General features: G+C 41.2%; 3 protein-coding genes across 5 annotated transcripts in view; 2 read left to right on the top strand and 1 right to left on the bottom strand.

The window, feature by feature from the left end:
* Ed (hemicentin protein echinoid) overlaps nt 1-12,272 on the top strand; it is a 29,734-nt gene extending 17,462 nt beyond the window's left edge. The window contains exons 2-7 of the mRNA XM_070664491.1: nt 1,767-3,225; nt 3,702-4,930; nt 5,645-5,813; nt 5,965-6,143; nt 6,246-6,521; nt 6,814-12,272. Of these exons, the coding sequence (XP_070520592.1) occupies nt 1,767-3,225; nt 3,702-4,930; nt 5,645-5,813; nt 5,965-6,143; nt 6,246-6,521; nt 6,814-6,968 (3,467 nt within the window). The 3' untranslated portion in view covers nt 6,969-12,272. The remainder of the gene's footprint in view (nt 1-1,766; nt 3,226-3,701; nt 4,931-5,644; nt 5,814-5,964; nt 6,144-6,245; nt 6,522-6,813) is intronic.
* A 1,340-nt stretch (nt 12,273-13,612) lies between these two features.
* On the top strand, nt 13,613-23,051 carry LOC139107143 (formin-2). Of its 2 annotated transcripts, XM_070664490.1 has the most exons (13): nt 13,613-13,817; nt 13,909-13,974; nt 15,027-15,502; nt 15,766-16,189; nt 16,394-16,597; nt 17,976-18,046; nt 18,129-19,254; nt 19,389-19,510; nt 19,714-19,998; nt 20,124-20,661; nt 20,725-20,978; nt 21,052-21,250; nt 21,344-23,051. In XM_070664490.1, exons 1-12 carry the CDS (start codon nt 13,721-13,723, stop codon nt 21,211-21,213), a joined length of 3,825 nt encoding a protein of 1,274 aa, XP_070520591.1. In that variant the 5' UTR covers nt 13,613-13,720; the 3' UTR covers nt 21,214-21,250; nt 21,344-23,051. The 2 variants fall into 2 exon arrangements, with proteins under 2 accessions (XP_070520591.1, XP_070520590.1); XM_070664489.1 differs by having other exon boundaries at nt 21,052-23,051.
* LOC139107145 (gastric triacylglycerol lipase-like) lies at nt 22,885-26,670 on the bottom strand. 2 transcript variants are annotated; one of them, XM_070664494.1, is made up of 8 exons: nt 26,569-26,670; nt 25,001-25,202; nt 24,434-24,548; nt 24,114-24,357; nt 23,853-24,011; nt 23,583-23,667; nt 23,311-23,453; nt 22,885-23,225 (listed from the first exon to the last, which is right to left on the bottom strand). In XM_070664494.1, the coding sequence occupies exons 1-8, from the start codon at nt 26,569-26,571 to the stop codon at nt 23,076-23,078; spliced, it is 1,101 nt and encodes a 366-aa protein (XP_070520595.1). In that variant the 5' UTR covers nt 26,572-26,670; the 3' UTR covers nt 22,885-23,075. The 2 variants fall into 2 exon arrangements, with proteins under 2 accessions (XP_070520595.1, XP_070520594.1); XM_070664493.1 differs by lacking the exon at nt 26,569-26,670 and adding an exon at nt 25,515-26,540.
* Nucleotides 26,671-27,033: the final 363 nt, after the last annotated feature.

Here is a 27,033-nt window from a genome sequence, read left to right as displayed (position 1 = left end):
ACAAATTGTTAATTCGAAGAAAACGCATGATTTAATTTACCTTTTAATATTATCCAACATTTATCGCTTAACGATCTCTTGAGTGGAAATAATTACGAACGGAAATATCAATGACGTTTTTGGAACAATATCTTTTTTGTTTTACGTCGCCGTTCTCGCTCTCAATTACAATTAAATTTTTTAATTAAAACTGAATTTTACGTACGTCTCTTTTTTAATTTATATTAAATATTATCAAAAATTCATATTTGATAATTTTTGCCATTTATATTCGCTGAACAAACGTAACGATGCGATGGGAGAAGTGGATGGGAATGACGTGTTGTTTCCACCGTTCCGCTATGAAACGTACAAACAGCGCTAGAATGCTGATATTTTTTTTTAATTTCTTCTAGAAAGATATAACAATCAAAACTTGTAAATACTTACGCGTACGGAACAAACGCTTTTTAAAAATAGAAGACATTTAATAACTATTTGCACTGTTAAATATGCGAATTTTTTTTCTTTTTTTTTTTTTTTTGTAAAAAGAGTTTTTTTCCTCTGTTATCGGTCGCCGTTTTTATATTATGATATTTTTTATCTTCTATTACAGTAACAGTAGATACAACACATATTGGTTATTCACGTGTACCTTCGTACGCAGTATATTTTTTATGAAATGTATTTTAGCACGAAATTTTGGAGAGAAGAGACAGAGAAAGAGAAAGATAGGAACGTGCTCGTTCAATGCTCGCGTTGAAGCGCACATTACAATGATGCGTCCCTACAGACGTACGCAGGGCATTAAAGTTGAATACGCATTCCATTGTAACGTGGACGAGTTAATACGAGTTATTTTGAAGTTATAAAAATTTCCGTGCCTTTCCCGACTCGCTTCTCTCTTCCTCTCTCGGAAGTTAATCTTTACGATCGTCATCCTTCACGCTTTAATTGGGTAGTTTTGGACGAAAACACGAACGAGGGTAAACCAATTTCTCTACGGAACGCCAGCGTCCCGGATATTCTCTAACGGTACTGCCGCCGCCGTCATCGTCGACGCCGTAAAGACAGGAATTCACGCAGACTCGCAGTGCGACTAACCGTAGCTGGCGACGAACCGTTTTCGCCCGTTCATTATTTCGTAAATGCGACACGGCGCGGAATATCCGACGCTTTTCGCGTCGCTAAATGCCGGCGTATTATTCCCCTCGCTTGCTTTAATCATGCTCGGTACGTACGGCCCTCGTCGACAATCGGTATTGTCAACGCTCCGGCGAAACGGCACGCAGCTCCGTTAATTGCGTAAAAGGTGAACTCGCAGCGGGGAGTCGGTGAACCCAAAAACTAGGTTGACTTCCGACAGGTAATTTGTATCGCCATTATCGCGGTCCCACGCACAACTGTTTGACGCTCGCCGGCTCGCGAATTTATTCCGTCTTAATGGAAAATGTGTGTACGAGCGAAGCCCGCGAAAGCTCCGTCGATGGAGAGGCCGATCGATTCTTACACATCGAGCGTCTCTCCCGCGGTCGATTTCCTCATCGGGTCACCGGGTTATCGGGTTACCGTCGGGTCGATCGATCGTTAATGCTGTCACCCCGCTCGTGGCTGTAGATAAAAAAAAAAGAAAAAAAGTTATTAAATATGAAATGCGCGCTTAAAACACGTACGTCTATCCGTTTTTTTTTTTCCGATAGAAATTTTCTGTGCGATATTAGTTTAGTCGATTTCGATGTCTGTCGTCGCTTTAACGAACTGAACACTTTTTTTTATTTTTATTCCAGCACCTGTCAGAGCGCGCGTCGACGAGACGCAGATGGACACGCACGAGGGCTCGACGGTGCAGTTGCAGTGCCGGTTCCCACCCCCGCGGGAGAACGTCACATGCTTCTGGCTGACCCACACGAATAACAATCTCGACAACGCGGCGATCGAGAACCGCTCGCTGTCGCCGAATTATAAGGTGTACATGAATCTGCAGGAAGGCCGCTACGATCTGCAGATCAGGAACGTGTCGTACGAGCGCGACAACGGCAAGTACGAGTGCCGGGTGAAAGTCAGCAGCACCGGGACCGATCTTCACCGCAAGTATATCACGTTGACGGTGCTGAGGGCGCCGGGACCACCGTCGATATCGCCGACCTCCGCGCCAGCCACGGAGGGTCAGAGGCTCGAGCTGGAGTGCAACACCTACGGTGGCAGCCCCGAGCCCGAAGTCAGGTGGTACCGCGGCAACAGCAGCGTGCTTCTGCACACCGGGAAGACCCTGGTGATCGAACCGACGCGGGAGGACGATCGGGCGCGCTTCCGGTGCGTCGTGAGAAATCGAGCGATGCGCGAGGGCGAAATCCTGGACGCTTCGGTGACGCTCGACGTAAACTATTTCCCGCGCGTTACCGTCGGCCCGGAGAACCCGCTCAAGGTCGAGGTGAACGGCACCGCGACCCTCAAGTGTCACGTGGACTCGAAGCCGAGGGTGGGCATGGTGCGCTGGTGGCGAGACGGGAGCTTCATCGCCACGAACTTCGAGCACGTGATACCGAAGGTGACGCTGCAGGACGTCGGCAAGTACACCTGCCAGGCGGACAACGGGCTCGCCAAGCGCGCCGACGCCTCCCTGGTCCTGGACGTCCTCTATCCGCCCACCGTGTCGATCGAAGGCGATAACGTGAGAGTCGCCGATGTGGAAGACAGCGTCACCGTTCACTGCAACGTATCCGCCAACCCGCTACCATCCGTGATCGAGTGGTTGCGAGACGGCCGGCCGGAGTTCAGGCAGGCCGGGTCGATTCTGCGACTGACTCGTGTCACCGCAGAGCACGCTGGCAATTACACATGTCGCGCGGTGAACACGATTCACCCTACGGGCGGCGAACGTAGGAACCACTCGGCCTTCTCCAGCGTAACGATTCGAGTACGGCACAAGCCCGGTCCGGCCAGAGTGACCCCGGACTCGCCGGTCGCCGTCGAAGGTTCGCGGGTGATTCTCACGTGCATGGCCAGTCCGGCCGGCTACCCCGAGCCGCAATACAAATGGTGGAAGGAAGGTGAGAGCGGTATGATCCCGATGCCGGCTCCGTCCGGCCCAAAGTACGAGATCGATTCGGTGCACCTCGGCAGCGAGGGTACCTACAAGTGTCACGCCATCAACGAGATCGGAATCGGCGAGGCCGCCTCTGTCAATCTGACTGTTCACCAGCCGCCGAAAATTCTTACCAAACTGCAGCCTCACGTCACGAGAAAGTAAGTAAAAAAAAAAATTAAAAAAAGAAAAAAAAACATTGTTCGTTCTTATCTCATTTTTTTAATTAAGAAAATATTTAAATTTTTATTTAAAAAATATTATTTTAAATAAAGACTGCGAATAAAAAAATAATACATTAAAAGATTGTTTTCTGAAATAAATATTTTTAGAGATATGTATTTCCTGCGCGCGCTTTGTACATTTCATTCGAGATACGACGAGAAATAGCAATTTATTCCCTCCCTGACAATTCGCTTTTTACAAGACTGTGACGTATTTTCTTCATTTCCTTTGCCCTTTAATTTTCAAGTCGTAAACGTTGTTGATGTAATTGCGCAAAGTCCACGAACTTAACGTTTACTTTTTTCTATATATTTCTTCCATAAACTATGCGCTCGGCGAATAAAATAGCTTTGCGGGTAAAACAAGATATATTTTCTGTCCTAATAATGTAACATCTTCTTGCTTATCGCAGGGTCGGCGAGTCGTCGTTCCAAGTATCCTGCGTAGCGCAGGGTAAACCGCGGCCTAGCGTGCGCTGGCTGAAGGACGATCAAGAATTAACGGCCGACGAGAGGCTCTACAAAGTAATTACGACGGCGTCGGAGGGCCACGGTAGCGTAATAACCGTAAATTCCACCCTGAGTTTTCTGGGTCATGCTCGTCCGCAGACCGACGAAATCGTGGCGGGCGATCGCGGAAAATACACCTGCGTCTTCGTGAACGAGGTGAAGAAAGCTGAGTCGACGATGATGCTCAAGGTGGAGCACGAGCCCATAGTTCTCCATCAGCACGGCAAGGTAGCTTATAATCTCCGGGAGACCGCCGAAGTGGCCTGCAAAGTCCAAGCTTGGCCGAAGCCCGAGTTCCAGTGGAGTTTTGGTACCAACGCCGCGACTCTTCAGGGCTCATCTAGCGACGGCCATTACGAAATCACCACGACGAGCGACAATTACGACGCGTACACGTCCGTTTTGAGGATGACGAATATTCGCGAGTCCGATTACGGCGATTACACCTGTCGCGCCGCGAACGCCCAAGGTAGCATCATGTCCACCATCAGGCTGCAACCGAAAGGAGCGCCGGAGAGGCCGACCAACATCACCGCCATGGAGGTTGGCCCCACCTACGTCGTCCTCTTGTGGCAATTGGGTTTCGACGGTGGCCTACCCATCACGAAGTACTTCGTTTCGTACAGAAGAGTCGCCGGTGGTGACGAGATAGTCGCGCCGGACTGCGCGCCTCCGCGAGGCCCGGCCGGTCAGTGGCTTGAACTCGATTGCCGGCGATCGAATCCGTGCAACGTGACCAATCTGGAACAACATCAGACTTATACTTTCAAGGTGAAGGTCTACAACACCAAGAATCATTCGGATTATTCCGACGAGGTGTCCGCCACGACTGCGGTGGCCAAGATACCTACGCCGCTTAGGGTGAGCTTCGATCCGGAAAGTAGCACCCTCGCTATTAACGTGGGTGCTACATGCTTGGCGCTGGTGGCTTCTATCGAAAAGTTTGACGGGGGCTCGGATAGTTCGTGGCGAATCGTTGACGAGTGGCCCCTTGAAGTTCTTGGAAGTGCACCTACTCAAAGAGAGGGAGTATTGGACGATCCCGAAGCGGCCGACTCGGAACCCCGACTGAGAGTTAGGTTGTGCCTCAAAGCTGACCGGCAGAAATGCGGCGAATACGCGGAAGCCGAAAGTAAGTTTGTTTTACATGTATAACGTAATTGTAGAAAGTATTTATTAAATGTAATTTTAAATATATAACTTCTTAATTATTGAATTATTTGAGAAAATGGAAAATTGTATTATTAATAAGTTTGAAATATGATAATTAATTTGCAGAGTTAATATCGCTTTAATATTGATCAACTGGAACAATATAATTTTGAGATACATATTTAATAGTTTAAGTATATGTTAAATAATATAAACTTATAAAGTCAGAACTTAATCACATTTATACGTAAATCTTTTAATAAGAGAAAGAAAAACATAACTTTCTTGACAATTTAATTTTTTTTTTTTTATTTAAACGTCAAGAATATTTTATTTGACATTTTTATTATATAAAATTTTCATCTGTTAATTATTATTTCTCTCGCAGTTTAAATACAAACCGTTTTAATGATTCAAAATAAATTTTGAAAGCAGATACATTTTTGTTTAATGAACGTTTGCGCCAGTTAAAAGTTATATTGCCCCTAGCTTATTAACAATGCAAACTTTTTTAATAATTAAAGAATTATATACTTTAGAAGGAAGGAATAATTTAATAAAAGCGTTTTTCTTCTGACAGTTATTTATGCGGCTCAGTGTTAAAACGAAAATTAGTTGAAACTAAGTTATTTTAGTATTGTATCTTAGCTGAGAATTTTTATCAATTCAAGTGTTCATTTCCTTTTTCTCGTAGTTGGACCATCCTACATCGCACAAGCCGGTTCTCTCGGAACGCCGACTTTAATCGCGCTGATAGTAAGCGGAGCAGTTTTTCTACTCTTCGCGGCTTTGTTGCTGCTGTTTTGCCGATGCCGGCGAAAACACGCGACGAAGGCAAAAGATTACGAAATGGACTCGAACGCGTACGTATTTGAAACTAAATGTTTGCCGTAAATGAAAAACGCTAGACATAAGCGAAAAGAAAAAAAAAAAAAAAGAAAATGCGCGTTGCTTTGCGTGGCTCGAATGTGAAGAAAGGCACGGCTTTATTGAATTCTTCCTTTTATTTTGTAGCGTCCGACCGAGCCTTGTGGCAGGTAACGGCCAACAAACCCAACCACCGCCACCGTATTATGCCGAGAACAAAGCACTGGAGCACAGCTTGGATCACGCCTTGGCTTTAGAAGATTCAAAGACGCCCGCTTATTCACAATCCGGATACGGTTACCATCAACCTAATCACAATATCAATGGTAATTACCGTCAAAAATAATTTTTTCCAATTAATCTCTTACTCGTCGTTATTTGTAAAAATTTATCGAGGTGCAAATACGTAACGTTTCACATTTTTCCAGGCGTAAATATGGGCTACATGGACAACAGCTATTCGAATTCCAATAACGGCGGCTCCGTCAATTCGCAAGATTCCATATGGCAGATGAAATCAGCCGCAGCAAACGGTGTTAACCAGCCGTACGACCTCGCCGGCTACGGTACCACGGAGTCTGATTACCCTACGCACCCTCATTATCTCCCGCAGCGAGAGGATTACAGGGAGAGCCATAACTTGAGCCGGCAGCAGTTCTGCACCGAGCCCTTCGCCACCGTCGTCAAGTCTCAGAAACACGTCGGTGAGTACTAGCCGGCCTTATGATCGTTTCACGTGACTCCCTTCGTCCAGCTTGCCTAGCTTCTAATGACAGCGCCTATATTGCCGGTGTGCGTGCCGTGTTGCGGCGTTATAGATTATATCATACGTTACATCGATCTTCCGCGCCTGCACCGCATTGTTCCGCGATACCTTCCCCGACTTCCAAAGAAGTGAGTTCGTTGTTCGTTCCTTCCCCTGCCACCGCCTCTGTTGTTCTCTTCTTCCGCGATCTCGTAATTCCGTCTATTAATCGTCTGTTGTATTTCTAACAGATTCGCCTTACGACGTGTCGGGCTTACCGTACCAGGAGACCTACGACGAGGATACGAAGCCGCCGCAACAGGCAAGCCTTTCGTACGACGAGAGCCTCGAGTCCGGCTATTCCACACCGAACAGGCGTAGAATCATCCGGGAAATAATCGTTTGAGACCTGCCTACCGGCTCACGAGCCGGAAACACGCGTACTACCTGGCTATAGCAGCAGGCCCCCGTTTGCCATACGGTAGCGCAGCAGCATCCGCATCACCTTTATCACCGCCATCGCCATCGTCACCGTATGGAGATTGTCCTCGAGAATCCCTCCGTGTCGCCGATCGCGACGGCCCCGGCGACGACTACGCAAATGGGTCTTCCGACGCGTCCGCCGCACCACTTTCCGTATCGCGCGGCATATGACGTAAGCTTAGGACGTAGTCCGTCGTCGTTGTTGCCTACAGAAGACTATTACGCAAGAAATCGTCACGCGTTAACGCCATATGGCGATGTAGACGGCTCGCCGGCACCGGTAACGGTCCGGCGAATCGACAAATCTGGATTGCTGGAGATCGCGGAAACGGATCTCGTTACGTGTCCCCGTCCCTGCGTACTCACCGGCGCGGAGGATGTGCGAGCCGTATCATTACGCGTCGATCGCTCTGGTCTGCTCGAGTCCGTTCCCGAAGCCGTCGATCAACTGGAGGAACAGAACGGCGGCGCGATAACGAAGATGCTTGACGAGGCCGCGGGGGTGTCGCAAGGGGAAACGTTAGAGGTGGACGCCGACGTGAATCCTTGCGTGTTCGAGAGTAGTTGCCTGCTAGAACGGCCGTCATCCTTGGAGGGTCAAGCCTGTCCGGATGAGGTCGATCTTAAAAGCCATTCTGCGGATTTCAAAGTGCTGGGTGAAAGCCCGCGAGCTCAACTCGACGTTTCCAAAGCCACGGAGAGGCTACCGCACTTGCCGTTCTCGCCTTCCCTGCACCGTCTACGGAACGATCCCTCGAGAAAATCCCCGTTGAATGCCCGTTACGTGGACGCGGATTTGGCCCGCGGATCACGGAATCAAAGATCTCCGGAGTTCACAGCTAAATGTACTGCTGTCAGTTCTATTTCCGGAAAGCCCGTCAACGCGTCGCAGAGTCCAACTACGCGCGAACGATCGCAAGCGGCATGCACAAAAAACAACGTTGATTCTGTGTCAATCGATTCGAACATTACAGTGGTTGACGCAAGCAAAACGCCTCGCGAATCGTTACTCGCAGGAGAAGACGCTGAGAAACGGGAAGACGATCCTCCGGGCGAGGAGAGGGCCGAGGCGGAAGGATGCGAGCACACGACCGTCGAGAGTCTCGAAGAGGCCAAGGTATCGTTCAAAGGGTCCAACAAACTTCTCGACAACGACAATGTTCAGACGCTTAGAGTGATCATTCTGTCGGAACAATTGTGAAAGTGCTCGAGTGCAATGGTTATAGGCAGTGATATCAGTACGTGCGCGAGTCCTGGCGTAGAAACCAACTGGAGGACATCAGGGATGCGGTCTCTACGAAATTTTTGACTATCGATTAGAAAGATAATGCATTCTGCGCGATGTATGGATGTTGTTAATTTGATTAACTAACTTCTGCCGATATTTGGCTCTAGGCAATTAAGACTTTAAAAACAAATTTATTGTTTAAAATATATGTATTTTCTTTTTTGTTGAATGTTAATCGCTGTCTCGAACAAATTTTCAAGAAGTCGATTTTTTATCATTGTGAAACGTAGGCTCGACTGCTTTTATGCCACTCTCGAGATTGATTATTTTACTATTAACCTTTGAATTCGGCTGTTTTATCAATATTTTACAATGTTGTTAATTCTAACAATTAACTGCCATTCCGGATTCAATGCGTTAATTGCTACACGTTTAATTAGTCAATCTCGACGAGTCGCACGAGGACGTTCCTCCATACGACATTATTACACGACATTATTTTGTTAAACTTTATTGATGATCACGAAACTCATTATTTTACTGCGTCTGATTGCAATGAATATTACGTTCTTGTGCGTCGTGACTGAATATTTTTTTCGCCGAGCATATTTATAAGAAATGCGTACACTTCTCGTGAGACTGTGTCCACGTGCGTTCTCCAAACATGGTGTTTAAAGTACCAGGACACGTCGATTTCCGGCCACTCACGTGAGAAAGAACGTCTTAAGTATAAATGAGAAAAGATATTTAAAGAACGAGGGCAAGTCGGACAGAATATCTCGCCAGTCGATGACGCGCGAGAACTGTCCGACTCTGCCTATCGTTGAAAGACGCGATGCGGCGTTCGATGCATTTTATACTTTTATATACACGAGTGTGAGGGTAACGCGCCGTTTCTGCGGACGACGAGCGATCACGGTTTACTGTGTCCGCGCCGATCTGAGTTTATTATATAAATATATCGGTTGAGCGGCGATTAACGCCGCCGGTTTTGTAAGTACTAGGAGTAGTAACAAGTAAGAGATGAGTTCTTTCGCGGGAGAGTTTTTTGGCCGAGATCAGGCCGGTCGGGCTGAAATCGGCGAGGCGATCATTTCGACGTTATCTACCTCGTGACGGAACAACCCGGCAAGCCCGAGCGAGCCCGAGTCGAACATCCAGAGAATGATTTCGATCCTTCGAACATCATTTCAGGTCTGTTCCTCCCGGACTCGCCCGTGTTAGCCGGCAGGACGACGGCGCATCGAGTTGTTTATCATTATAGCTGTAAATAATCGAGCGAGATCTCTAAGGTACTTAACGCGAACGTAAAAAGCCCACCCCCGCTCTATAATTATATTCGCGCCGCTCCGCGAGTCACGAGTTGGACGCGACGAAGGAGCGAACGAAATCTCGACGACAACGAATATTCGCTGTTTCAGCCCGCGATACTTCGGACTAACGATAGATAACTTAAATGTAGTACACATATTTTTTTTTTCTTTTTATTTTTACGTTCGTACGGATTCCACGCGCCACTCCGTTTTACAGTTGCACTCGGCGCGTGGAAATTACGTGCGCGGCGCCTTTTGTTAAATGTTTATCTCCTCCCCTTTCTCCCTTTATTTTTATATACGTATATCATCCCTTTTTTTTCGTACCGTCGATTGAACGCGCTGGTAAAGTTTCGTTTCCCTTCGCTTGCGCGACAAACGTGAAAATATAACGGAATGGAGCACAAACGCAGCTTTACTGGTGACCGTATTAAGATGATTGATTGTGACATTGTACGTGTCGGCATATGTTCCACTTTTTCGTCGTAGATTTTTGCGAACACTCCGTAGCGTAATAAATTGTAAAACGTCCGTCTCGGTCAGGCGTTGTCGCAGTTTAGGAAGCAACAAACAAACGTTTGGCTTTTCTTCGCCAAATTTCGCCGACTGCGCGTTTCCTGTACCAACCCCGCTCTCCCTATCCCCCCTTTCCCCCATTTTGTCATATCTTCTGTGGTCTCTTGCGAGGGACGGTAAACGCAGTGACTTGACCGCGCGTTCGTTCGCATATCGTTTGTGATCTCATTTACTTGTAAATGCAATTTCGGAGACATTTGCGGTCGGACGATCGCGTCTCGACGCGTCGCGATTGCGCGTTTCGCTTATTACGGATCGGCGTACAACACTGTGTCGGCTCTCCGTGGCCATTTAGTCTCGTGTACCACGACGTAGACGCAATTAGGAAAGAGAAAGGACACGTAAATACTTTAAGTATATTCCACCGAAAAACGATGTCGTGCTGCACGTACTACGCGATCGTAACGAGTCTTGTTGGACGTAATTTTCTTCGCTGATTACTTCGCTAATGAAATACGACGGTGTTTATCAAGTGTGAGGGACGGTCAAGGCATCGCTGCCCGCCCAGCGGTAATATTTCTATTTTTTTTTTTTTTGTTGCCATTCGTCCCGATTTTCCCCCTCTGATGTATCTTCTGCCGGAGAATTCGCTTCGCCGACACTAACGCGCTATCCAATATTGAAATGTTTCGTTTCATGCGCGGAAAAAAAAAAATTTTCATTTCTTTCTCTTCTTCTCTTTCCTCGCCCTTCGTTCAGTGTTTCCTTTTACAACTACATTTCGCTAATTGTATACGTTTTATCTCGTCCTAATCTCTTTTTCGTTTCGAGTTATCCGATTTAATTGCATTTGATTAGAATTTATTATTGATGTTACAAATATTTCTTTCATTTTCTCGCGTTGCGCTGTATATATATATTTTTTTTTCTTTTTTTTTTTTCATCGGCGCGCTCTAAGACACTTGTCACCAACGTTGAAAACACGCTGAAAATCTCCTACTTCCATGTCTTTCACAGAACGAAAGTTAAGCGCGAACGTTAGACTTCACGCTTCCTGAAACGCGCGTTTTCACATACAAAATATAACGGGATCTATTCGTTTCTCAGCACAATTACTTGAGCGATACGAACGACATTGCTCTCCTCCTCGAATACCACGTAAATCCTCGGCCGCGATGTACGAGAGTAAAAAAAAAATAGAGAGGAAGAGGGTCGTGGTTGCGGAATGCCGGAACGAACGGAAAAAGAACGGGGGGAAAAAGTAGTCGACATATTTTTGCACAACGAAAAATCGTAGAGGGTACGGGTACGTTAAACACGCGTATGTAAGGACTGATAAATTTCGGGAACGCCAACAAGACCGTGTTCGATCGATTTTCGCTACCTTACGCGCGAAGGAGAACAAGAATTACCCTGATATTTTGTACATAAGACATAGCGAAGAGAGTTACAGAATGCGAGAGAGAGAGAAAGAAATAAATGCGTGCATGTGAGCGTACAAGTATGCTTGTTACAATAAGGAAACAAAAAATACGAAAAGATAAAAAGAAAATGTTATACGTTATAAGAAGATGATGTAACGGAGACGAGCATCTAAGTTGTAGAGTTTTTCCCCTCCTCGAATAACGCGTCGCTCGCCGAAGTAGCTGTAAATATGAGGACGTACGTTTCTCTAAACTATTCAATAGACCCCTCGATGTGGAGCCGAAGACGATGTATCTCATTTCAAGTCGTCCACGCGCTCGACCCGGATGCGCGGTGGATAAGAGTATCCGGGAAACGAACGAAGGAGCGGGGAGAAAAAAAATAAAAAAAAAAAAGAGAAAAAAATTGGGAAAAAGAATGCCTACGAGTGCCGGATGCCAGTTAGGACGACGGCAGATCCTTGACGGAGGAGGCTTTATCGGCTCTCACCGGTGAAGCCGGTTTCACGAGAACCGCCGAGTCCTCGTGCGATGATCCTGGGTGCCGGCCCGCGTGCGCCATGTGCTCGCAAGGGCTGATCGACAGCGCGCGCAAATCCGCCCACGTGTCGCGCCGCGCGCACGTGCATGCACACGTTGCATCCACGAGAGACCCGTATATTAATACCCATTATAGTTACGATATTATAATGAATTATTATTTGTACAAATTTTATGTTGCAATATAAAATAAACGATGAAGCGACGATCTACTCGTGTTCTTGGTCTTTTTTCCTACCTCTCATGTTGTGTTCTCTTGCCTCGAGTCGGCGACTGCGAAATTATATTTTTTTTTTTACAGTAAAGACTTATCTTTCGATTTTTACTTTTTAATTGCAATATTTGTATCACGTTTTGCGTTTCAAACTGTGGATTTTCAGGCGAGCTTTATATCACGGAGGGATCGAACTATCGAAAGATGGTTGGTATAATCTCGTCGACCACCGGCGGGTCGAGACATCGACTTTGAGGGTGGTTCGATGGCGCGAGCTTGCGCCCTTCGTGGCTTCCACCCTCTAAGCGTGCTCGATAAAACGCTCTCTGAGGCTTTTCGCCCTGTGTGACAGCCCTTGTTTTCCCTTCGGTAACCAAGGCTGTATTTTACCAGTCGCGACGCGAAGCGGCCAGTGAAAAATGCTGCGCGAGGGCGGTTCGTTACCGAAAACAATCGATAAAGGATGAGATTGAGAGCCGGTGGCACGTGGATGCCGCGTAGTGAACGATATGCTGTCGAAATGCGAGAAAAAAAAAAAAAAAAAAGGAGGTAAGTAGATATTGCCGCACGCTACACGCTTCTATCCGTCGCGCCGAATTATGCAGCGCGCCTCCAACGTCACGAAATAGCCATTTCGACGGGCGTGAGGTTAAACCAAGCATACTCATGATCTTCGGAAGCTCGACAGTGATTCTAATTCGTTTCGACCGTAATAACGTTACGGAGCTAACTCTACGTGGCAACATTATCGAGCTTTCCCGCGTTCTCAGTCGAATCGCGGACACTGAGTATTATAAGTAATATTGGTGAACATACTGTACGTAACGCGAAATATATAATTCCATCCCGCGTTTCATCTAGACGCATTATTTCCGCGCGAATAAACTTTGTTTCTTTTACCTCGACGAGTGTAGAGGTAAAAAAAAATTTCAAGTTTAATATAAGCTTACGATAAACGCTTTGAAATAATTAATTAATAATTGAGAAGATAGAATCTTTCACTTTGTAATTTATCGATTGATTATTCAGTTTAATCGTCGTTTACTAGGAATGTTGTCGGTTTACTTACCGAAGAATGTCCGTGCTGTTTCTTGCCCTTGAGATATTCCCCCAAATTGATTTTCAGCGGCATAATAAGAGGCAACGCGACCAGGCACCGATGATCCGCGTTCTAGTAGCGTGACCGGCGTCACCACGTGGCACATCGTATCGCTGCTGCAAAGTCTTAATCTTGTGATTTGCGGCTCTAAAATCTATCGCTCGCCTATTTTTTGTGGCGAAAGACATTTATTCGCGCTATTATTTCCGTATGTGCGGTCAGTGAAGTTAATAACGACCCGAGGATATAAAAAAATACGGTGACTTCAAGAGGAAATCCTGGTAGCGATAAGACGCGAGACGAAAAGAAGCTATCTAACTCGTTAATCGATAAACTCGTCGATGAAACTGAAAGAAATGCAGCGTCGGAAGATATTTCTGAATTTTACCGATTGCAAGCCAAGCGTTAAATCGTGCCTTCAGCTTCGCGACGATGCTCGTACGAGTCGTCAAGAATTTTGATAAACGAATTTAAGATTCGCGAAACTTATTTTTATCTTTTTTTTTTTTCTGTTTTTTCCAACTGAAAGAGGCAACAATAATGAACGGATTCCAACCATATCCTGTGATCCGGACATGGTCGGTGGATCATATTTGTACGTATTCATATAAAATACTTTTTTTCGCTACGAAACCACACATCCTACTTTATTTTTTTCTTTTACTTAAATAATATCAATCACTAAATACATTTATATTGGGTCTATCCGTGTTAATTGCCGATAGATTTCGTAATCTTTTACCTCTGATTGTCTTGAATATTGCGTAAAAATCTCGTGTTATTTTCTCTCGTCGAGAAACTGCCGCGGCGGCGACGACGCTAATCCTTAAGAAAGTTTTCGCTGTTGCTTTTTTTTTTCTTTTTTTTTCTCTGCCGTAAAAAGATTGCGTGATCGATCTCGGGGGTAAGATAATAATAGTTGCCAATGACACTAACGTGTATAACATGCCCCAGTAATAAGAGATCGATGTCCTGGTATACAGGAATATATTCAGTTAGTACTGAAGTGCACGCCGTATCGCTTGGTTACCGCGTGTGACATAAGGTTATTAATATTGGCACTGTCAATATCCGATTACGCATACGATATCCGAGAAGTCTTCAGTTATCTAGAGATAATTTAGATCAATTTTGTAGTGTCACTTCATTATTTCCTTCGTATTCTCGCGTCAACGCCGCTTGAAAGTCAAGGTCCGTACTTCAACCGGTCATTTAACGTCAATTTATACAATCTTAATATCTATCGTATGTCTACAGTCAATATTAATGTTAAAAAATATATTATTCATCACCTCTGCATCGTTATAATTCGTAAACGGCTTGATTAAACTACTTACGTCTTTGATTTCAAGATATATCTTCCGCAATTATTTAAACGAATAGCAAAGTACGCAAAACGGTAGAACAAACTGACTGATCTTAATTAACTCTCTGCTTTCCTTCGATCGACCGATCGAATTTAATGCATTTCCAATGTAATCGATAAACAAATTTAATTACCTGCAGTCACTGCGGCGAATTAAATAGGTTTCGCTTGATTGAATCGACGTAAGTGGTCTCGGGCGCGTAATTATGCTACTCGAGTCGTCGAACGGGATTCGAATTAGCTTGCGAGGCGGTGATTGTTCTTGGTGTTTACTTTTGCAGCCGATGCGCGGCGAGAGCGTCTAAACAACGTGATCGCGAGTGCCGCAGCTCCCGATTATCGACCACGGATGCAGGCCCACCATGGTCAAGGCGCAGCCGCGACCCAGGCGCGGTCGCCGCGATCAAAGCTGTCGGATTTGCTCCACCTCTGGGTCAACAACATCCGACTGTTCTACTCCTGCAGGCTAGAAGACCTGCCGTCGCAATTGCCCGGCGCGATGGGTAATCTGCAGAGCGACAGCAAGAAGAAACAAAAGAAGAGGGAGGCCCCGCCGGTGCCAGCGTCCACGTCCGCGGACGTCGAGCCCGAGCCAGCTGAGAGCCAGAGGAAAGATAAGCGGGAGAAAGCGCCCAAGGCACCGGAGAAGCGCGACGAGCCCCAGGAGTCGATCAGGATCAGCTTCGAGAAGGTCCACACGCCGGGACACGTCAAGAGACCGGCACCACCGCCTCCACCGATCGTGGTGCTATCCCAGGTAAGCGATTATTGTCTTTGTTTTAGAAGTTATCGATTCGCATGCTTTTTTGTAGACGAGATTTTTGGTTATTTCGTTCAATTTTGTACGTTGAAGTATATATTGACGTACGAGTAAAGATATATCTCGCGAGGATGAGACTGGAAGGAGGAATGGCCTCGGTCGAACGATAGGAAAAAAAAGGAAAGAAAAAAACATTTTACGTCATTTTTTATTTTAACTTGAGTAACTGTTACAGCGTATAATAATGGTTTTGTAATTAGGACACGCAGGAAAGCGCGGAACCCGAATGTCGCAAGGATACCGCAATAACAACGAAGCCATGCGTGACGACGACGGAGTCTTTCCGGTCGAGTACGACGGCGTCGACGTCGACACCGGCCCAGACACCGACGACCCCGCAAACGACTCAGCTGCCTCCACTGCTGGTGACCGATTCCTGGCGCCTGGCGAACAAGGGCCTGGTCGTGACGGAAATGCCAACACCACCCAGTCAAGAGTCCTCGAGTGACAGCGTCTTCACTGATCCCGGCGAGCTCACCATGAGCCCGGTCACCGCGAACACGAAACCGGAGGTAGTTAAACGTAAACCGACCCCGGATACGATTGACAGCAAAGAAGACAAAGCTTCGTTTACGATTTCGAAGCACAAGAAGATCCATCTCACGGTGTTGAGTCCCCGAATAAGTGAGAATTATTTTGTTAATTTTGTAATTGCGTTTTTCTTTTTTTTTTTTTTTTTTTTTTTTGCTTTACTGAACAATCGTTAATTATTAAGAAACGAATTAATGATAGTTTGTGAATAAAGTTGCAAAAATATGTGTGGAAAAAATGTGATAGCGATTTAAAAACATATTCGCCTTTTCTCTAACAAATATGTTTCATTTTTAGGCGTAACATCGAGCGAGAAGAACGCGATATCGGAACCAATTCCGAGCATATTGAGACGACACAGCACCTATGAGTCTCCGATAAGTGAAGGCAGAGTATTGAGAAGAGTAGCCAGCTTAACTTTGGATCGGAATAGCGCTAAGAAAAAAAGGTGTTGCAGGAGCCTTACTTATCAGAAGACAGATTACCACAAGCAATTCGGAGGTGAGAAGAATGAAAGAAAGAAGCAGAGATTATTCAAGAGACACAAAATCATCGTTTCACGATTTAATAACGTTCTTATAAAAGCAAAAACACTTGTAAGACGTAGGCACCGGTTTTCGTGAATCTAAGACATAAAAAAATGAAGCACCGCCAAGAATAGAACTTTTATAAACTCGCGTAAGGTCACCGTACGACCTAGTATCCATCACTCACTGATGATTGTGAGTTTAATGCGAATCTTATCTCGTGACGGAAGAAAAGACGCGATAACGTTACGAAGAGTAAATACAACCGCGATGATATACCTTTTGCTCGTAATGACGTAATGCATCGAAGGCGTTAAAAAAAAAAAAAGAGTTGCGAAGCGTAGTAAAATCGGTAGATAAACTGATAATCGCAAACGCAATCGACAATTAAGCAGCATGCAACGATAAGCATAATCAGCTCTTTCATCGTTGGCGGCGTGGATTAGACGTTTTTAAACAGCCACCAAACAATCTGTATCATTTGTACTCGAGGTCGTAAAGAGTGATACGCGCGATACGCTTGCTTACCGATAAGTCTTATCGATAGGGCGGTTCGCAAGGTTCGGTTTGGATGCCCGTGCTTTCCCGTACCCGTCTGCGAACGAGATGAAGCAGTTTCTCGCGAAACGGCGTGGCAAAATATTTGCGGCCGAAATAAAATCTGTGAAACGGTCGCGATGTGAAAGAACGTTTAATAAAATTCTGACCCGAATGGACGCGAAATTGAGGTGTAACTACGGGAAGAAGAGGAGTGCTTGTGCGTTCATGCGTACATTTGCGGAAAAGTATAAAAAGATACCGGATTAAAACGGCGTAATCCTTTTAATCGTAATTGATGACGAGTACGGATGACATCGGCAGTTTCTCAAATGAGAGAGAACAGTAAGTTCTCTTGCAACGTAATCGCTGTTAAAAGGTTGAGCGTTTGCAAAAGTATCCACAATCGTACGATGTTTATTAATGTGATCTCTCAAAAATGTTCTCTTAGAAATTGCATTAGTGATAAAGTGATTAGAAGATAAGGTATATATAAAACAGTGATTTCTGAATATAAAACAAGATAAGAACTACACGTTGATAAAGAATTGCTCTCGTTGCTTTTATAACATGAATTGTTAATTAAGATAGATCGCAAGTTTGTAAAGATACAAGTGATAATACTCTACTCATATGAAGTTAAGAGAAAACTGTTGCTCGTCCAGAAATTTATTTCATATCTGTGAACACAGTTTATTAAGCGACAGTCAAGAGAACAAACATATTTTTATTTCTCGGGAAAGGGGGGATTGCTGAGTTACATCTCAGTAATAAAAAATTAATTTTATATTTCATATAATTAATGGAATTTTCAGAAGGAGGACTGCCAATTTCTTTGATCTCCGCATTATCAGACAAAAGAGCGAAGGAAAACTTGACATCTCTGGTAAGATTCTGATTTTATTCTGACAGTAATATCAAAGTATCTGTTACAATTACTTACTTTTGGAATTTTTTTATTTAATCAGATAGATCGGACAGACACCTGCGCAGATGAACTTTACTCGGTTAAAACTAAATCGAGCCAAATCTGTTGTGAACACTCCATGCTTAAAAATACTCATTTATACGAGGAAGAAGTGCAGAAGTTGAAAGATGAGATCAAACGATTACGCGAGACATCTGCGGACCGTCAACTAAATACAAGGGTCCAGTCTACTCAGACATCACCGAGGAACTTATCACCTGTTGAGAGAAACGCCGCAGATTTCGATCAAGTCAAGATGACTCTTGTGCTTTCCTCGAATGTCGATCAACCGTTGTCACATTGCAATCAAGCAAAGGCGCTGGATGAAAACTTAACGCCGTATCCAACACCATTGCCAGCGGAAATACTCTCGAAAAACAACTCTACCTCAATCTCGGCGTTTTACAGCTCGCCGCCGATTCCGTACACTTTTGCTACCGAACCAGTGCGTGATGGCGAAAGAACAGTTCTATCATCGTCGACAATATTGACGGACGTTCCTAGGATACCAACACCACCGCCGCCACCTTCCTTAGTGCAATTACCAAGTACATTTTCATCCTTGCCGCCTGCTCCGTCTCCGCCACCACCTACCCCGAGTATCACGAATACGATACCTATTCCTCCACCGCCGCCTATGCAAGTTATCATCAGTGCAATACCTCCACCGTCTCCTCTGCAAAACATGATACCACCGCCGCCGCCGCCGCCTCCTCCACCCTCGTTTTCGTTAAAGCCCGTGAGTATTGAGAGTGATATACATCCTCCGCCGCCGCCGCCACCGCCTATGCCTCATCAAAGTGCAACGTGCGAGATATCTTTACCTATGAAAATTCCCCCTCCACCACCGCCACCGTCTATGGCTATGTTGAACTCGTACGGGATACCTCCTCCGCCGACGTTACCTGGAATGACGCAAAGTGGTCCACCACCACCACCGCCGCCACCACCGCCGCCAGGTATGCCTATGCAGGGTGGCATACCTCCACCACCTCCGCCTCCCATCAGCGGTTCCGGTGCAGGTCCTCCACCGCCGCCTATGGCACCTCCGCCACCTCCGGGGGCAATGGGACCTTGTCCTCTACCCGCACCACCGGTCGGCGGGTGGAATTCGCCTAGCAGAGCCAGTAGGTATCACAATTTCAAAAGTACAGAGTACTCTCGATCGTTCCCCTTTGTTAATCGAGAGTACGCTGTACACTTTTTCGGCTTTAGGATTCTGATATTTGCACCGCGTAACACAAGTGCCTTGCTTTTGTAGTTATGCGAAAGCAACCTTTAAATCCTGACGTGCCTATGAAACCACTTTACTGGACGAGAATTTTAGTACCAGTTACTGCGACCGTTCAAACTTCAGTAGAGGCTTCAGATTTGTCACCCCAGGTAAGCGGAAAATAAAAATTATATAAAAATAAAGAATACATTCGAAAGCGGCCATGCACCGATTTTATTTCAACTTTGCAAGTAAGTTTTATTTGAATAAAAAAGAATTATTCTAAAAAAATTTTTTGCGGCTCAAAAGTTAAGCCTTTTTATTTAGTCATTCTTTATATACAGCTAAAAATAATTTTCTTTTTCTTATTTAGGTGCCTCTGTGGTTAGAACTTGCAGAAGAGGAAAATTTAAATATGAAAGAATTCGCTGACTTATTTTCGCGGCAGGTGAGAGAGAGAACTACAACAAAGAAAAATGAAGGAACGCCCAAAAGTTCTAAGATTCAACCAGCAAAAATATTAGACTCGAAGCGTTCAAAGATGGTAGGAATTCTCGAAAAAAGTTTACACATTGACTTCAGCGAGATCGAAAATGCGGCCTATAATTTAGATACAAGCGTAATTAGTTTAGAAGCGTTGCAACAGATCTACGAAATTGTAAGTAAATTTTAAAATAAAAATTAAATTAAAATTGCATAATATACCTAATTTTTTTTATATTTTTTTTATAAAGACATTCTTTTTTGTCAATTTTAATCACTCTGATATCTTTCGATTTATAGAAACCAACGCAAAAAGAAATAGAAGAAATTGCAGCTCACGAAGAATCTTATCCGGACGTTCCTCTCGATCAACCGGAATTATTTCTCAAACGATTAGGTGGGATAAAGCATTTTACCGAAAGAATAGCCTGCTTGATGTTGCAATCGGAATTCCAAGATGCAATATCATCAGTGTCATATAAATTGAACAATGTGCGAACTACCTGCGATTTTTTAATTAGTTCCGAACCTCTGAAGAAAGTAATGGCCATTATATTAACTTTGGGCAATTACATGAATGGCGGAAATATGATGCGCGGTCAAGCCGACGGTTTTGGCCTGGAGATTCTTGGCAAATTAAAAGATGTGAAGTCTAATGTACCTGGCGTCACTTTGTTGCACTACGTCGTTAATGTGAAACTGTCCCAAGAAAAAGATCACAACTTTGACGAACTATTGCCTTTACCTGTGCCCGAACCGGCTGATGTAGAAGCTGCATCCACAATAAAATTCGACGACATCGCTAAGGAACTAGATAGATTAGACAAAGAATTACAAGGTAAGTAACATTACGTATAATAGATGTACGCAAATAATTAAAATAAATTAATTTTTTTTTCAGCGTGTGCACAAATGTGTAATACAATCGTGGAGGCAGATCCGTCTACGTCCAAAATATTTAAGAAAAAAGTAGACGCGTTTATAAAGAGAGCGAATACTGAATTGACGAGTGAAAAGGAAGATCTACTGGAGGCTAAAAATAAATTTAAAGCTGTGATGAAATTCTATCAGTTTATTCCCAAAGGATCCACCCTCGACACTGCAGAACCTTATGATTTCTTTAATCTGTGGCTTGGTTTCTGTCGTGACTTTAAGGTACAACGCAACGTCTGAAATTACATACTAGCTTATGGTAAACGAGCAAATCATGACGGATTTTATTTTTTAGGATATCTGGAAGAGAGAACAGCAACGAATACGAAAGGAACGAATAGAGGAAGCTCGTAAGAAATTTAAAAACAAACCTGAAGTTGTGAGAGTAAAATTAAATCCTCATGGATTGAAAGCAAAGCTACAAAAACTTACACAAAAAAAACAGACTCAAAGATAGTCTTATTAAAATGTCCATAAATTGTTAACGATTGACGGTCGGTTTAATATGCAGTTTATACGTACATTCATACTCGCTAAATTTTCTATAAATAATGGAATTCTATAAGTAATTCTTTTAAACATTTCAGCAAAAGGAGTTTAATTGTATATTAATTCTGTAATATACATTTATTTATTATTTTCGACTTGAATCGAAAGTGATGACATCGCAAAGTGCGAACTTTGTATAATTTCAAAGCAAAAACGAGGCTGTTTTGCGCAAACTGTTACATTGGTTATTGTACAGAAACTGTTAAAAATTTATTTAAATTGATTAGAAAACTTTATATTTAAACTATTTATACCATGCGAGAAATTGCTTTTCAAATATAAATTTCGAGTTGCTCAAAAATAAAAAATAAAAACGAGGGTATTTAAATTAAAATTTATAATTTACCATTGCACAGAAATATTAAAAATACTTAAATTCACGCAACGAAATGCGATCGATTTTTATCCAAATATCATATGGATCGCGAGACGTCCTTATATAAGCAGCCAAGCGATAAAATTTTATGTTACACTATTATATTAAGCTACGAGTGCACTTTTGCATAACGCGTATGCGTAAAGAATACGATTGATTCAATTTCGTTATGCAGTAAATATATAAGAAATTGAACTAATCATATCTCTTATACATACGCGTTATGTGTTATGCAAAAGTGTGTGCTCGCGGTTTATAGTTGTTACAGACTGAAACGTTAATAGTGCACCAAAATGATATACTTAGACATGTTAATGAAATTTATTAATTATTAATATATTGATAATCCGGCGATAATTTTACGGGTATTAGTTATGAACTACTATTCCATCACAATGTCACTCCGATTGTGAGTGATTTAGCAAGAGCATATTATCATAAAATAATGTTCAATAAAAGAAAGGCGATAAACAAAGTCTGCTCTTTTTAACTGTATTTTCGTTGTTTGAATTCTATGTAACGTAGAAAAAAAAAAAGAGGAAACTACAAAAGATTGCAGGAAAAATTAAAGAGGATATATCTATATTATAAACGTCCATGATAATTCTAGAAAAGAGAAACTTTGTGGCTTTTTGTAATGCATATTTCTTTCATCACTTTTTCTATTATCGTCTAAAAAATATCGAAAAGGAATATTTGTTATAATAATCATCTTTGATTCTCGATAACTATTTATTTATTTATTTATTTATTCGTTTATGTTAATTTATACTGGATTATCATGGATTAATGAACAACAATGTATATAGTACGTTATACAAGTAATTATACAAATTATTGATGTTATTTAATAACAATTCTTTATAAAAAATAGAAAAAATATATCTTCATTAATATCTCATATTATATTTATTATATTGTGTCCCTAACAGCACATGATATCATTTAAACATTTTCTAGTCATACTGTGAATTTCTTTAACGGGATACACTCAAAGAGGAAGCATTTTCCAAAGAGACGCAACGAACTTTTCATAGGAACATTATTATTTAAGTAGACTTGCACTAGCAATAGAATCTAATATTTTTACGAGCGTGCTCGCAACAAGAGAGCATTTTTGTGATCAACATTGCGACTGAAGAACGTTGTTTTTTAAATGTAGTCGCGAGTAACAAAAAGAGGAACAATAAATATGATTACACGTGTGGTTTGACGTTGTATTGTACAATAAACATTTTTAGAATTATAAAGTGACATTATAAATTACACTCAAATAAATAAAATATCAAATAAACTCTAATTAAGGTGCAAATACACATCGTGTTGACACTGATTTATAAGACAATGTACCAAATATATTTTTATATTACTTTACATTACTTGAATATACCTATTTAATATTTATTAATTACTTGTATTACATTATTATATAATAGAGCTTTTGCATTGGTGGCCCATAGAAAATCCATGTGGTTAAAGAATTTATATGGAACTTCTTTCAGAAGAATAACGTTCGGTAGATGCCTATATGTTTCAAAGACATTCTGACAAATAAAAAGATATGAGAAACAATCAAATTAATAGTAATAACTTGCGGAGTCCACACGCGATTTATATATGTAATCTTACCGCTTTTGGAGCAAGCAAATCATTATTGCCGTAGAACAAACATAATGGTACAACAGTTTTGTTCAAGTCATACATTATTGGTGTCACCTGCTTGTATTGTTTGTAATTTCCGACGTATTTATAATCATAGCTTTGAAATTTATCTGCAGCAATCAATTAATCATTTAAATTTCGCTCTCCCTTTTCTCTCTTCCTCCTCCCTATCGTCTTTTTTCTTTATTATGCTATACTAGTTCACACCATTTATTTTTAAAAAGACAAAGGCTACTCACGTGTAACAAAATTCTGATAAAAATGATATAATGTTTGTACAGAAGCACCAGCTGGAAAATATGATAATATTTCTGGAAATGCGGTCTGTAACAAATAACTTAATTAAAAACAATTATATTGTATTTTAAAATATAAATTTTATTTTGTGCTTATACGAACTAATTATTTTTATTTTATTTATTTCACAAATTTTATTATTTAAAAAAAATGAATGCAGTGACAAATTTATAATTTATGAAAATGTAATAAATTAAAGATATTAAACATACAGTATTAAGTAGAACCGGATCAGATCCGAAGATTAAAAACATTAATGAAGCGCAGAAAGCTTGGGTAATTGCTTTATTTGCACAGAGTGATCTTCCCATCGTGATGCTCTTTGACGATAAAGGAAGTACTTCATATATTTTATTTGAATCTAGAAATTCCTAATAAATAAATATTAATAATATCTCGTTTATTAATTAAAGGTGTAATAATACTAAAATAATGCTAAAATTACTTTTTTATTAAGGCAAGGCTTTATATACCTTAATCTTCGGTATTTTATTACGAATGTGGTGCACTGCATAAGATACTTCTTTCCACATAGCAACTGGAGCAAGTAGAATGCCTAATTTTATTTTTGCATTATATTCTGGTTTCACAGATAACAAAATAAATAATGCAGTAGTTCCCATCGAATGACCGACATAATGCAGAGTTTTTTGTTTTGTGTAATTGAGTACATAATCGATCATGGCTGATAGATCTTTCGTTCCTAGCTCATGAAAACTAAATGATAAATGTAACTGTTATTTTTAATTCAAACAATATATTTTTTAAATAATTTAAAGAAATACAATTTTACCTAAATTGCCAAAATTTTTTATCTCGTGGAGATAGTTTTACATGTGACCTACAATAGGAATTTCCTCTGATATTTCCGAGCCATATGTCATACCCTTGATCAGCCAATAAAAATGCTATAACATAAAATTATCAAGTTCTTTATTCATATTATTAAATTATAATTATAATTATAATTTTATAATTATAATTTGGATAAAAGCAGTTGGATATGAACGTACCGATCAATCGATTGTGAAATATACATTAGCAAATGTCAATAATTAAATATCTTTTGTTTAAAAGACTATCTGCAAATATGAATATTTGTTTTATTCACTCAATTCATTCTTTTTAGCGACGTTATTGAGATAATAATTAAAATATATCTGTTCTCAAAACTCTTTTATTTTTTTGGTATTTATACCTTGCTTAATTTATTTACTACAAAAAACGTAATTATATTTTCTATTTTTTAAGTGTCCTAAGAAACATCATTTTTTGTATTTTGTAATTTTACTTTGCTGCTTAAATAATAAAATAATTTTGAATCTAATTAACAGTAGTACATTATTCGATTGCCACGTACCAAGATCTTTATTAGGACCGATCGTCACCCAAGAATCAGATGAACAAAAGAGCCCATGTTGAAAAAATACAACTTTTTTTTTTCGTTGATTATTAATAATTAAAGGACTTCCCGATATTCTGTGTATTACTAAATTATAACCATCTTCTGTTGTGACGTAATGTTCCTCTGCGGAATAATTGTATCTTTCTACCAAACCAATCTGCGCAAATATAGAAAAAGAATCTAACGTTTTTTAACACTTCTCTTCCAATATTTTTAATATTTTACATATATTAATATTTGTTACATAAAAAAAGAAATTTCTTTATACTAAAATATTTTTTACATTGCACGTATTAATTTATGTTATCAAAATAAAAATTGGTTCTTCTTCTCTGTTGCAAAAACTAATTTTGTAAATTTTTAATGAATATTTATTTTAATTTATTATACTTACTTAATTTAATGAATACTATTAAACATAAAAAAAAAAATATAATTAATAAATAAAAGATAATCTTGTTGCACTTACAAAATCCAATGTGGTTACATTATTTATTTCTGTTTTAACTTCAATCGATTTTCTTACTCTTATTAAACCCGGATCATTAAGAAAAAGATAGTTTATTATTGGTTTCCAAGGGGATGCAAAGTCTCTCCAAAAATTTAATTTTGCATCCACAAGCGCTTTACTTAGCATAAGTATGATAAAAATAAATTTCATATCCATTCTTATTTTTTAATTATAATTTTTACAAAGCACTAAAAACACACTTTTGCAATAACAAGATAATTCATTTTCAAAAACGACTTAAAATCTTTTGATTTTTATAATGTCTGGAAACGTTAACTGTTACATACAGTGAATAAAGTGAAACTGCGAGGAGCAGCTTCAGTTACACGTTATATATTTATATATATAGCAAGCATGCATATGTATGTGTGGCCTTATATAAATTCTAAAAAGCGTTAAATTTTTTATGATTATTTATAGACATTTTGACAATTAATCATGAAAGGTCAACGCGAAAGAGACGTGACACTCGATAATAGATTGCTGCTTCATTAATTATGGTTAAATATTAAAATAAAATTAAAAAATTCGTATTTAATATTTAATACTTAAATATTTGTATTTTTTTATCTTACTGTTTAATGAATATCTATAATTAATATATAACTCAATTATTTACAAATAATTTATTAATATTTTTTCTGCTGCATTCGTTAATGTAATTAAAATACCTAAATTTCTGTTAATAAAAAGAAAGATTAAAATAAAATTAATTATATAGGTTTTGCTATTACGATACTTTATAATCGCTATAAAATTTGGTATAGGTGTATTTGGGATATGCACTCATTAAAATAAATATGTGCTGTCGATGTATCAACGTTATCCGCAATATATCATTTGTTTTGCAATCTCTGAGGCTGCTTTGTGGCAATCGAATTGTGCAAATGTATTTTTGTGTCGTGAATAATTTTTCAAAGCATTGTTGGGTAATGCGTCGTCTGAATCTTTGCTTAGTTTCCTGTTATTATTTTATTACATTCGTGTTATTTAAATAAAGTAACATTATTACCATTTTTGCGAGTTACGGAGGTCGAGTCGCAGAAGAAAGCAAAGCAGTCATATGTTCTTGGCGCAAAAAGAGAGAACTAAGAATCAGAGAGCCCAACTCAGAGAGCCCAACTCGGAATCGCAGCTTCCACGCGTACAAATACAGAGGCTCGTCCGTGTGAAATCAGCGCTTCGGCTGCCGTCGGATAGAAGAAAAAGTCAGAGTCTGGCCTTTTCTTCTATCCGACGGCAACCAAAGCGCTGGCCTCACACGGACGAGCCTCTGTATTTGTCGCGTGGAAGCTGCGATTCCGAATTGGGCTCTCTGCTGAGAATATATGTCCGCGCTTTTCTTTTAGTCAACCCCGGCCGAAATCGTCGAAGAAAGAAGGGAAACTGACTCTGTACAATCACATTTTTAGGACACGGTGTGCTACCTAGCGACGCGGCCGCGAGGTATTCTTTGAATCGACGTTCGCGTATCTGT

Source organism: Cardiocondyla obscurior, linkage group LG12 (assembly GCF_019399895.1).
Source record: "Cardiocondyla obscurior isolate alpha-2009 linkage group LG12, Cobs3.1, whole genome shotgun sequence".
NCBI lineage: Eukaryota > Metazoa > Arthropoda > Insecta > Hymenoptera > Formicidae > Cardiocondyla > Cardiocondyla obscurior.
This window is presented reverse-complemented; position numbering and strand designations above follow the sequence as displayed.